The sequence below is a fragment of the Ursus maritimus genome, unplaced genomic scaffold (assembly GCF_017311325.1).
Source record: "Ursus maritimus isolate PB19 unplaced genomic scaffold, ASM1731132v1 scaffold_4, whole genome shotgun sequence".
Classification (NCBI taxonomy): domain Eukaryota; kingdom Metazoa; phylum Chordata; class Mammalia; order Carnivora; family Ursidae; genus Ursus; species Ursus maritimus.
Genome location: NW_024426552.1, coordinates 27,734,575 through 27,748,423, shown reverse-complemented (window position 1 = coordinate 27,748,423; position 13,849 = coordinate 27,734,575). Strand labels below are relative to the sequence as shown.

General features: G+C 35.5%; 1 protein-coding gene across 1 annotated transcript in view; it reads left to right on the top strand.

Moving 5' to 3' along the window:
• RBM11 (RNA binding motif protein 11) overlaps nucleotides 1–9,696 on the top strand; it is an 11,617-nt gene extending 1,921 nt beyond the window's left edge. Inside the window, exons 2-5 of the mRNA XM_040621096.1 lie at nucleotides 1,913–2,075; nucleotides 3,399–3,471; nucleotides 7,649–7,745; nucleotides 9,276–9,696. Coding sequence (XP_040477030.1) covers nucleotides 1,913–2,075; nucleotides 3,399–3,471; nucleotides 7,649–7,745; nucleotides 9,276–9,563 — 621 coding nt within the window. The 3' untranslated portion in view covers nucleotides 9,564–9,696. The remainder of the gene's footprint in view (nucleotides 1–1,912; nucleotides 2,076–3,398; nucleotides 3,472–7,648; nucleotides 7,746–9,275) is intronic.
• The last annotated feature ends 4,153 nt before the right edge of the window (nucleotides 9,697–13,849 follow it).

The window sequence follows — 13,849 nt, the reverse complement described above, 5'->3', positions numbered from 1 at the left end:
ATAGATAGATAGATAGATAGATAGATAGATAGATAGATAGGAGATATATAAAATCTTTTCATTTTTTAAAATAATTTCTACCTAAACAAAATGTTCATCTCTTTTAACAGATCAGGCAACCAAGCATATGTTTTTATTTTTGCCTAGGTCCTTCTATATTCTGTAAGCATATGCTAAAGCGAGGTGTCTTCTAGAAAGGCTTTTTAAAACACATTAACTTAGGGGCGCCTGGGTGGCACAGCGGTTCAGCGTCTGCCTTCGGCTCAGGGCGTGATCCCGGCGTTCTGGGATGGAGCCCCACATCAGGCTCCTCTGCTGTGAGCCTGCTTCTTCCTCTCCCACTCCCTCTGCTTGTGTTCCCTCTCTCGCTGGCTGTCTCTGTCTCTGTCGAATAAATAAATAAAATCTTTAAAAAAATAAAAATAAAAAATAAATAAAACACATTAACTTAGTCTTCAAAAAGACTAAAAGATGATGGGATTGTTACTTCAAGCAAGTTTTATTGAAATTTATCTTTAGAAATGCTTTGGTATATCTTCAATTTGTAAAATTCAAAGCGTTTAAGCATATTCTGTTCATTGTGATTTCATATATTTAATATATGTAGTAGAACAGTACTGATTAAAATTGGTTTATTACTGTATATTTATCCTTTTACTAGTTTCTTTCAAATTTCTAATTATCCTTTGAAGTGAGAAAATCAGGTTTAAAGTCTTTGTACTTTCTCCTAAGAAATACTGAAGTAGAGATTTGGAGGAGAAAGATAGTGAATTCAGTTTCAAATATGTTGAATCTGAAGAACAGTCACACAGAGGTCTCTAGGAGGCATGAGTGTAAAAAATAGATTGTTGACGAAGTGGTCCTTGAAGCCAGAGGGAATGAGCTAGTCCCCGAGAAAGCAAAAAATGAAAAAAAGAGAGAGAGAGAGAGACTGAATCTTAAAATATAGTATCATTTTAAAGATGATAGTTAACATTTTTCTTTAGAATAAAAGCAATTTCTTTATCCTACTCGACAGAGAAAAGTAATCAATCATTAAAGTACAATTAAAAAGTATGAGCCATTTGCCATTAAACCTTAGTTGTTTATAAGACTTTGTGGGTGCCTCCTGTAATCATTATCATGGGGGACATGTAATTTTTTTAGTTGTAATTAATATCTTTTTACAGTATTTCACTCTGCTTTTTTACTGTCTTTTGCTAATTATAGGTTTTACTATCAATACAGTCTGATTATTTTCAATTTATCTTGTTTTATTCCAATTTAGTAATACGTGATGGAATAATATTCTCCCATTGTTGGGATTAGAACCTTTCTAATTTTTCACTCATATAAGCAATGCACCTACTCAGAAGTCGTAAACATACTAAAATATTTTTTTCCTTTGGGAATATTTACCAAATGGGATTATTAGGTCAAAACACATTATCAATTAGTTTCTCTTGTCAAAATTTTTAACTTTGACAAAAAAATTAGGCCATGCTACAATATAACACTTTTTTAGGCTCACTCGTAAACCAACTTAGGTTTGTCATTTCAATTTGTTTTTGAGTTATACATAGTTAATGTGTATGGAGATAAAATAGTATTTTATTCTTAGATTTAAATGGTCTTTAAATTGTTTTGTTAAACCTAACAGAGGATAGCATATCTTTTCTTCTAAGATTTGGAACTATTACCTAAAATTTTCTGTTCTTAACACCATGAATGTTTCTTTGATGAGCCAAAAAATATCAGAAAGTGTGATGAAACATGATATTTACTGTTAGGAAAATGCATTATTCGCAGAGCTACATAAAACAAATATGGCTAACAGATTTTTTTTAAAGTCTGAAGTTGAATATACTTGATTTATCTGAATGTAAAAAAAATCTTTAGATTTATGAGAAAATAATTTTTAAGTTTTTTATAGGCTGGGCCATTAACCAAAGTGACTATATGCAAAGACAGAGAAGGAAAGCCGAAGACTTTTGGATTTGTCTGCTTTAAACACCCTGAATCGGTGTCTTATGCCATAGCTTTGCTGAATGGAATTCGTTTATATGGAAGACCAATTAATGTACAGTATCGATTTGGTAGGTCTTGCCACTGATGAATCTTCCAAGTGTGTTTTATCGATGGTGTTGTTCTCGAAGGTGTGAACATTGTGTTTTCTATATAATAAGACCACAAAAGTGCTCCTGTTGTCTCTGTTAAATTTTCTCAGAATACATGTAGCCATTCATAATGTTATATGATTAACTAGTATTGCCAATCCTATAGCATCTTTTCTATATTAAAATTTAAACTGTTCTATCTTAATACCAGCCAGCAAGTGATAGTTGCTATTGGCTGTTTTAAATTAAGCAAATCTAAATTAATTGGGGACACACAGCTCTAGCCTTTTATACATCAAGGCCATTTGCTAATCTTCTTGTCACTGCTAGTGTATGGTATCAAATACCTACTGTTCGGAAGGTAGAATGAGCGCCTTAGTCATTCTCCTGGAAACACCATACTCTACATATTGCCCTAGATCTAAGCCCTGCAGGAGTAGCTGGCCAAAAGTGGCTGCAGAGTGACCCTCAGTCACTGTGGAGGAGAGCTTCCGGACACGAATGACCTCAAATGCCTTCTACTACACACCTGTCAAGAACTGATTAGATACCAGAGAACACTGTACTAGTACTCTACCTCTTTCATGTTTTGAGGGACTGATAGAGGTGATGCTTATGCTTATGTGCAGTGTTTGCGATGCTTACGTTGCCTCCCTCCCCTAAATGATGCAAGCTGATTGATGTATCCCTTGTTTTTTTCCTGTTGTTATACTAAAAACAGATAATAAGAAAACAATACCTCATTGCAAAGGAAAAAGGTTTCTCCTTGTGTTTCTTTCTTTTATTTATATTTTTAATGATTTTGCAAAGGTAATTGGCTGTATCATGCTTTCAAGTACTGTTTGGGTAACTCACACAGACAGGTAAAGTGGGCCAGGATGCACTCCGTTCCAACTCGTCCCAGCCGCTGCTCAGCATCCTCTGTAGGGTTGCATCCACCTTACGGAGTTTTAGAGAACTCATGCATTCTCCACAAGATGCAGAGAACACTAATTTTTGCCATTGTTAGTCTACAAGTATGTAGAATAACACAGCATCATGTATATATGGTCCCATGTCAGTATCATTCTTCTGTACAGCCATTGCTTTGGACAAAGCTTGATTATAATTCAGTCATTTGTAGTAATGTAACCAGTCTGTAAGTATCACTTGGGAGATCAAAGATATATTCATGTACCTTATATGATTAAGGAATTTTAACCAATGCTATATCCTTTTAGGTTTGGAGTTTTTCTGTGGTTTAGCAGTAGAACTCCAAAAAATTGTACCATGAACTAATCTGTTATTCTTTTTCTTCTATAGGGAGCTCTCGCTCTTCTGAACCAGCTAACCAAAGTTTTGAGAGCTGTGTTAAGATAAATTCACACAGCTACAGGTAATTAAAAATATTTTTTCAAAAAAACAAAGCAAATAAATATGTTCTTATGTGAGAAATAGTTTTTATATATTCTGAACTATTGTAAAACCTTACTATTTAGACATAGGATAAAATTAAGCAATTCACTTTTATCTGAAATGATGAAAAGTGGTGAAGTATTTTGATTTAAAGTTCAGTTTTAATATTTTCAGTAGTGAGAATGATTTATATTTCTGGTGTTCTTTATGGTTTTCCTTGTGCATTTCGTAGATATTAAATCACTTAAGCTTCCAAGGTGTCATTGTGATGGATCATAGAGATGCTATTATCCATATCTTATACTTGAATAAACAGAGATGTAAAAGTTAGCTAATTTTCAGGGTCATAAAGATGAAAAAGTGATCATTGCTAGGCTTGAAATTAAGCCTTCTGACATTAAGCCATTCTGTTATTTATTTACTACTTTTTAGAACTTCTTTATGATAGTTTTCCAAATATTCTAAAATTCTATTTTGGCTGATTTCTTGATGCAATGGTAGGCTCTAAGGACACTGTCAGCAAGCTATCCCAAGGGTCATGGAACAGAAAGGCTCTGAAACTGAATTAAGATGTTCAAATCACACCATTTATTAAACCAATTTAGAAGACACAGTGAAAAGCAACAGGAAAGATCCCAGATAGATTCTCGCACTTAGCATCGGGTACAAGTGGACCAAAGGACCAGCACGCTGTGTTCTGGTTGGGCTAATATTCGTGTGCCGTGTTTCTCTCTGCCTCATCAGCCTTCCTCACTGCTAGTGTGGTTGTGAGGGCTAGATTTAAGGTTTAATAAGGGTATCCTTTCAGATGGAAAGTTCCTGGAGCTAATCTCACGCACCTGCTCTCTCAAAGAGACTTAGGGTCAAATATACCTTACCACAGAAATAACTTCTTGGTTAGTCTACCAGATACACCCGGATTTTATCTGAGTTTCTGAGGCAGAGCAAAGACAAGAAAAGCAACATAACTGTTAGCCCAAGGGTGACATGATGAGGACTTGCTGTTTCTTTCCCTTTTTTGTCTACAAGTAACACTCTTACTTATTCCACATATTATCGATTGAATCTATCTGTAGCATGTCTGACAGGATACTAATATCTGTATTTAGCGTATATTATAAGTTCTGCCTGTATCTCCCAAGTGACTTGCTTATTCTGTCCCATAAACTACTGGCTTACTTAGAGTCTATTATGAGCATTTCATCCATCTTGTTTGTTTTTGTCTTCTGCTGCAGAACTGAGTATACATGGAGCATTTCATCCATCTTGTTTGTTTTTGTCTTCTGCTGCAGAACTGAGTATTCTCATGTAAACTACCAGTAGCTGAAACTCCTGTCTCTCTGAGGCATAAGAGAGTGCCTCTGAGGACTGGCAATTACACAGGCTTATCTTTATTTGCATCCCAAATAAAACACGGTGTGTTGCACATCTTCATTCTTCTCAGCATCACTGTATCAGTGAAATCAAGAGAAGTTAAAAAGTAGGTGCTGACATCAAATTACGTGAACTTAAATCTTGCTTCTGCCACTTTATTGATGGTATGACTTTAGATAGGTTATTTCGCCATACTGTAACCTATCTCTAAAACAAGGATCATACCTCAAAGATTATTGTGAGAATCAAATTTTGTAATACATTCAATGTATTTAAAATACTGGACATATAGCAGGTATTCCATAAATACTTTTAGCCAATGTTACCAGAAAGGGGGGAGTGATTTACTATGTTGGTAGGGGACATAATATAGACTAGTGAATTGAGCCATATATATAATATGAGAGCTTCCTCTCTTCTACTAGTGGGAAAACTTACTCATTTTTCTCGGGAATTAGGAAAAAACAAGCTATTTCTATTTGGGCAGAGGGAGAAAGACAAGCACTGTAAGATGTCATAACTCTTGTATTCTATATTTATGTTTGACAAACTAAATCATCACAAATTCTAGAGTAGAAAATCAGAATTAGGGGCGCCTGGGTGGCTCAGTCGTTAAGTGTCTGCCTTCAGCCCAGGGTGTGATCCCAGAATCCTGGGATCGAGCCCCACATCGGGCTCCCTGCTCCGCTGGGAGCCTGCTTCTTCCTCTCCCACTCCCCCTGTTTGTGTTCCCTCTCTCACTGGCTGTCTCTCTGTCAAATAAATAAAATCTTTAAAAAAAAAAAAAAAAGAAAATCAGAATTATATGTATATTCCTTAAGAGTATACTTCATTGGTAGTACCTTATCTTCTAGTATTTGTTACATTATAAAGGAATAATGAGAATAGGTTATAGTGTCGTAGAAGTAAAGTGCAGAGAAAAATGGTGTGCATGTGTATCCTTAGTCTTTCACAGGTCTTTCTTCGAAAAGCATCTTTTATGCTTCCATTGCCTCTTATGCCTTCTGTTTTTAATAAATAATTCCTGTATTAGTTTGCTAGGGCTGCCATAACAAATAACCACAAAGAGGTGTTTAAACAGCAGAAATGTATTTTCTCACAGTTCTGGAGGCTAGAAGTCCAAGAACAAGGTGTCCACAGAATTAGTTCCTTCTGAGGGCTATGAGAAAGAATGTTCTGTGTCTCTCCCATAGTGTCTTCTGGTTATTTGGCAGTCCTTGATATTTCTTGGCTTGTAGACACATCTCCCAGATCTTCATACAATATTCTCCTGTGTATACCTGTCTTTAAATTTCCCTTTTTCTAAAGACAATAGTCCTATTGGATTAGTGGCTCATCCTACTCCTGTATGACCTCGTCATAACCAATTACATCTGCAACAACCCTGGTTCCAAATAAGGTCACATTCTGAGGTATTGGGGGTTAGGACTTCAGCATAGAAATTTTGGAGTGATACAGTTGAGCTCATAACTCTGTCCGATTTACATGTGATTCATCTCTGTAGACAATGATGCATGCCCTGAGATTCACATAGGAAAGATAGTGGTTTTAGAGAATCTGCAGCTGTTTCCATGATGGTGCTAGTCTCAGCACTTCTGCTACTGAGGTCATATCTTCCCAGCTGTATCCCCCACTCTAATTTCATTACACTTTTCATTTGTTTCTTTACTATCACTTACTCTGCACACACGTTCTGGTCTCCTCCAACCTTGTCTCCAAATCAGACTGTTATATTTTTCCCCTTCTTCCTGAAAAATCTTTTATCCTTCATATCCTTACTTCCTACATGCTTCTTAACCCCATTGTTATATGGAAGGTGCTGTTTTAAAGGTTATCAGGAAGGAACCTTCTGAGCAATAATTCAGTGGCTTCAATGCTTATTCAGTTTACTTTTTTATAACAACTGACACCTAATTCCTTCCTTAGTGAAATTTACTCTTCCACTGGTTTTTGCGATACTACTCTCACCACTTATAAATGGGATGTCTGCCTATCCATCTGACTCTTCCTGTCGTTCACCTGCCCTCAGCTTTGCCTCTGCCTGTGTTAGTTTCAGCCTTTCCCACAGCACACCTCCTTTCCTAAGGATTAGTAGTATTAGCATTAAAATTGTGTAATGCTGTGGAGCATGTAGGTAAGCGAAGGCTAGCTACAGAATCTAACTAGTAATTGTAACTGGAATTTATTACACATCTTCAGAGAAGCAAATATTGCAACACTTATAAATGAAACTTCAGCTCACCACAGTTTTTAAATTAGGGATTTTTATTATCTTAATTTATGTGTGAAAGAAAGCCACAAACGTGGATAACATTAGCAGTCCATTTAGGAAAGAGCCTAATTTTTATAGTTAAACAGTAAAGACATCTTCAACAATAAATTGAGGAAAGTTTCTATATTTCTTTCACTTTTTATATCTGTAGAAGATTGAATGTACCTTTGGTGACTACTAATGACTTGCTTTGCTCTCCTCATACCTAAGTGTCTTTTTCTTTATACACATATAACGCTATTTAACATTTTCCTGTCAGAAAGCCAGATGTAACTCCAAATACTGAGATTTCAGCATGTAGCAATGAGTAAGACTTAAGGAACTACTATGTCACTATATTACCAGTATAATATCTGATTATTTGTGTGTATATGTTTCAAGTTAATCTTAACTGTGTTAGAGAAGCTTTGTTTTTTAATTATAAGGAGCTTTTTTCCTTTTCTTAGGAAAAAAGGACATATGTGTGTAGGGATTTTAACTTTTTATTAATTTTTCTCTTACCTCCCCAAAGAAATGAAGAAGTTGTGGGCAGATCTTCCTTTCCCATGCAGTTCTTTCCAATTAATAGTGCAGCTTTACCTCAAGAATATTTTTTCTTTCAGAAGATGGTAAGTTTGATGTACTTTGGTTCAATATATAATATGATACAGACTGTGATGGAACTCAAGGTTCTCAAATCTAAACCTGGGATGAAGGCAGAAGCTGCCTTGAGCACTGTCTCCCCAGTGGCAGTCTGTTCTACCACAGTCGTCTCCAGCCTCATACCTGGTACTGTAGCAAGTGCGTCAACACAACAGGGGCAGATGGTAGTGACGCTGCACTGTGGTCCAAGTACAATTTGAGTAGAGAGTTCTCATTTAAACTTTAATTTAATTTAGATTCTCAGTGGTAGAGTAAACAGTATTTGCAGGGACTCTCAATAATAATAATAATTTCTGGCCTAGAAATCATACTTATGGTCACAACAAGTTAAAAGGGAATTTAGGAAATTTTTTTTCTTCCGACTCCTCATTTTATACATAGTAAAATTGAGGTCCAGGGATATTAATCAGTAGGCCCAAGACAGTACAGCTTGTTAGTGGCAGAAGTGGGACTATGCACAGGTATTGTGATTCACAGGGTGGGATTGTTGTGAGCACCCAACATATACGTGAGCTTCAGATTTTTCAAATAGCCATTTTCATTTTGTAAACATAAGGAAAATGAGAATTTAACTTTTAGAAAAAAATTTTCTTAGTTACAGTGAGATATTAAAAAACAACCAGTTCTCATCCAAAACTGTCAATATCCTTCTTCCCAGAATTTTTTATCCTTGGTAGAGATGAGAAACACACAGACACACAGCACATGCATACACACGTGTGTGCACACACACACAAGTTCATATTGTCTCTATCAATCTTTAATCTACTTTGAATAATTAGAAATTTGAGTTAAAAACAAAAATGGGTCTCTCTGTCTTAATAGTTGACAAACCTGCCGCACCATACTGTGGCCATTAGCCACGCGTGAGACCAAGGAGCGGAGTTTTTAGTTTTATTTAACTTTAACTTTTATTAAAATTTAAAAACAGATACTTGGTTCAGTTATTAGAATATCTTTAAGAATATTTGCAGGAACTTGGGTATGTGAATCTACTTTTTCAAATGTAAAGTTTAGGTAATCTAAATTCAGATTAAATATTTTCAATGCAAATGTAGCATCCAAATTGAGATGTGCTGTACACCAAATTTCAAAGACTTAATAGGGAAAAATGAAAGTAAAATATCTCATTAATAATTTTTATATTGTTTACATTTTGAAATGACAATATTTGGGATTTGGGGGGATAAATAAAATACATCATTAATGGCACCTGTTTCTTTTTTATTTCTGTATTGCGGCTACTAGAAGATGTAAAACTGTATGTGGCTTGTATTCTATTTCTGTAAGGCAGAATCTATATTGTAGTAAGCTGTATACTTCCTTAAATCTTTCCATTAGCCATTTAAGGGAACTACCGTATTCCTCTTGAAGTCACTGTCCTAACACATGGTGTAGTTTGCCTGTAGGTATTTGTATAATGCGTGTAAACTGTTAACTTCTTTTTTTTAATGTTTTGGGCTTGTTTTGCGAGATGATTGTCTTTTTTTTCACAGCAGTGGCATGCCTATAATCCAGCCCTGCAGCTTCCTTACTATGAGATGGCCACATCGCTTCCTAACAGCACGTCTGCGACGTCTTCACTAAATTGTGTTCCAGATCTGGAGGCTGGACCCAGCTCTTACGAATGGACTCAGCAACAACCCAGTGACCCTGACCTTTATCAGACCAATAAACGAAAGAGGCAAAAACAAACCAGTGACAGTGATAGTAGCACAGAAAACAAGAGAGGAAATGAATATAGCCAAAAGTTCCGAAAGTGTAAGAAAAAGAAAAGATATTAGCATCATGTTTACGTGAAATTTATCTACCCTCGTCTTCATTTTCTTAAAAGAAAAAAAACAAACAGACCTGTATTCTTCTAAATGACCAATTTCGTGGCTTTCTTGTGTTTTTTGAAATATATAATATGACATCTGATTTACTATTTCATTTTTGTCTTGAGTGACAAAAACTTATAAATAATATAATGTAGTACTTTTTGTAATGGTATTTTTGACACATTGTCAACAAGAAATATACTTTGAGTTGTTATATTTTAGTACTGATGAAGAAATTGCAGGAAATTATCAATCAGAAGTCTCTCACTGAGCCCTTGTAGATAAGGCACCATGCTCTCCTAGACTGTTGCCTGTATGGAGTGGTGGATTTTCTGAATGAAACTAGTGCAACTATTTAGGAGTTGCATGGTTTTCCTAACAAAGATGGAAACGCAGGCTTTAGTTTCCTTTGTGAATAGCATTTTATTTTTTATGTCTAAATATGTTCATCCTGAGCCTTACATTCCGACAGGTTTATTTCATAAAATGAGGATATCTGACAGTGATACCAAAGGAAAGATGAGTATCATGGGACTAGTTTTTTAGATCCTTCCTTTTTTATGTGAGTGTATATAAAGAGAAATACCTGCCTCTTTACTTCTCAGTTGTATTTCATGAAAATTCGTTGGCTGTGACAGTATTTATTATCCACCTCTTTTGCCAACTGGGTTTGAGATAGGTATATTTGACATACTTAAATCTTGATAATGAACAATAAATAGAGTGATATTTCATTACTATATGATATTTAATATTTATTACAAATCAGGTTTCCTGTTTCTGGTTCATTTATTTTTAGAAGACAAATAGAATACATGTAAAATTGTTTATTTGGACACTTTGTTAACTTTGTAGCTCATCATAAGCTACATATGATGCTACGTATGAACTACAATTATATAATGATGAAAGTATTTATTTACTAAAGCTAATTAAGAGACTCCTGCAACTTCATTGGGGGGGTACCCAACCACTTAAATAGGAAAAGCCATGCTTAGATATTTCTTTTGCAGGTTGCATAGCACTTTATAGATCTTTATTTAAAATAATGAAGATGTGTTTAGCAAAATGAGTAACTGAATTTAACTTCTGATTGTAAATACACAATGCAGTAGAGTTTTAAATATAAATATTAATCCATTTCCATTTGATGAACATGAAAAATTAAATACTGCTTGATATAGCTTGATCTATATACAGTGTATGTTCCTGAATAATCGACTAAAAAAGATGACCTGTTTTTCTTTTTACCTTCACATTTTTGCAATTTAAAAACATTAACTTCACCTCAGCCTTTTTTTCAACTCTTATACCTGTAGTTCAACTTAGCCCTACATTATTTCATAGTGATCAGCATTTTAGAAAATGTGTACCTAAGAAATATCTCTTAGCAAGTGAGAGTGCATATTTGTAAGAGAACTACCTTGAAATACTGTTACATGAACTGAAATCTTGGAAGTGCGAGGAATTCTTGCAACTTCTTCCATCACAGGCATGAATTACCCTGATACCAACTTTAGAAAGTCAGCCAATTTGAGCCAACCAGAAGGCAAATACACCTATTTGTCCTTGCTGTCTTTCATTGTTTAAAAAAATAGAAAACTTTCCTTAAAATGTTACTATAATCTACAATTCTGTATACTCAGTGCTGTGTCTTTGAGTTAAAAATTATATAAATTATTTGCCTTAGAGGGTTTTATTTTTCTAATTTTAATTCTCCATCCTCAAAATCTACTTTATGTATGTGCACATTCTGTTGCAAATGCTAGGAGAAGCCTGGAATTTGAGAGCCAAATTAGTTATCTTTCTATTCTCATCTTCACTAATTTTTTAATGAATTTTTGTAATGCATCAGGCAGTGGCAAAACCATTGAGAAAAATTAATTAGAATGAAAGTTGGTCAAAAAGATGAGTGCAAAATACACCCTTGAAATCTTTACTGAAATTATGCATCCTGAGCTATGGTTTCAAATAGCCATGTGTAGCTATTAAGACGGTTGTCACCTTTGAAATCTTAGCATTAAATGCAATTATTAAAAGATTAGCGATAAGTAATTTATTATAATGCCATAAAATTCTGATGTAATAATGTTATCTGTTTAGAGTGTAATGAAAGAAAAAGTTAAGAATTATTGCACTTTCTTTAGCACTGTCCAAGTGCAGGAACATTGTACACTGAGTAGTCAACCTCTTCCTTTATATGGCCAAATACTAATAAATTGTTGGGTAATTAGAAAGTGAAATTTTCATCTCTTGCCAATACAGTACTTCAGAAACTGTATCCCCAGACCGTTTCCTCCAGTGCCTACTGAACATTCCCTCCTGGATGTCTCATTAGCAATACAAACTCAACACTTTCAATATTACCCCACTTTTTTCCTCCCCCAATATTTTCTTCTGTGATCAGTGTGGGCCAGTATTTCACAATGGACTGGGTCCTGGAGGGTTGGAACAATTGTTGACCTCACTCAGTGACTTAACAGAGAACTGTTTCAGTCTCTCTTAGCCCTTGTGCCTACTTCAACGATAATGAAGCACTCTTGATGTTAGGCACTTAAGAAGGAAATGAAAACAAACCCGTTTATTGGGACTAAGAGGAGAATGCAAGGATAAAGGTGATACCAAGTTACTCAGCCCCATCTCGATTTAAATATGTTTAAGGACTGGGCTTATTCTCCTCAGGGCGGATGTGCCTCAGGGCAGATGTGGTTTAAATAGCTGCCCCTGGGTGATAGTGTGGCTGTTTGGTTCCCCATCTTCCCTGTCCCCAGGAAGAAGGCTAGAGGAGTAGGGTTGGCTTTTAGAATACGAACCTAAAGAACTGATGGAACATCAACTGAACTACTCAGGTCTGTAGTCAAAGCTCAGTTTAAAGTGTCCATATTCTACCTCTATTTTCCATTTCTATACATCCTAGTAAAGCTAGTTACATCAGAATAAAGAGCCCGTCTCTCATTAATTTATTTCTCATTAAGAAATGTGAATTAATAGCCTGAGTTTGATTTGGGTAAAATTAGAACTAATATGTAATCTTTACAGAAATTCTATTTTAATGCAGAAAATTCAAAGGACATCTTGTTAACAAAGGATGATGTCTGCTTCTATGCCTCAAGCCAGAGGAAGTTCACTGAGCTCAACTTCTCCAATTCGCATTAAGTGATATTTGAAGTTGTTAGCGATGATGTTATTTGATCAGAATGGGTTCTATGGGGTCATGTGGTATGGCATCTGTGGACTAAGTCTATTACCAGTCATGCCCAACCTGCAAAAATTACTTCACGTGCCTGCAAAAACTGCCTTAGCGGGTGAAATCAAGTAATCTATTATCTGGTTCCTTGTAAAATTTCCTTTCAAGCTTCCAATACCATCTTGTAGTAACAACAGGTTTTATAAGGATTAAGAAACACATGTGCTACTTGCATTGTAATTAGAAAACCTAACCAGTATGTAAGGATAGACATATATTTCCTGTGTTATAAACTCTGGGAATGATTGGCACCCAACAAGTTTACATAATATTACCTGCTGCAAGGAATCTAGATCTAACAATAACTATTTCAAGTACTTGACCTTGGTTGGGGAGCTTAATAAATGAAAACATGCTTTAAATGAATACTGTTGATCAGTCCAACACACTGTTTGAAACCTGCTAATTATTGTCTTTGCCTCTATTTCTATATGAGACAATTAGTAATAACCTGGATAGGAAAATAACTCTCGCCCCAGCTGCTTGCCCCAGGCTGACAACAAACCTTCAGTGATTTTATCCCACCTCCAAGTTAATCACAAGGGAAACATTGCAGACTCTGCTGCATGCCAATCAAAACCCTGGGAGTTATTCTAAACAGCTCCCTTCACTCCATTTCTAAGTGGTCATTAATTCCTCATTGTGACCTTGTTCAGGTTCTTTTCATTTCCTGCTTGGAATATTCATTAAAGCCAATCAATCAACAAGGAATGATTATCATTCCAAACACAGATCTTGGTGCTGAGGCCACAGCGTCACTGGAAAATTTTGATCCCAACATTCAAGAAGTTTATGATCTTCCGGCATAGATGGACAGTTACAAAGGTGATTTCAGAATAATGCTACAACATAATAGAGGTAAACACAGAGTGCAATGATGGGGGGCATGAGAGTCTCCAACCCCTAAAGAAAATGAATCGTGGACAGAAGAAAGGTAATCACCTGAATACACACACACACAAAAGGAGATCTAGGACTCCAACAATTTTCTGTCCTAATTCTC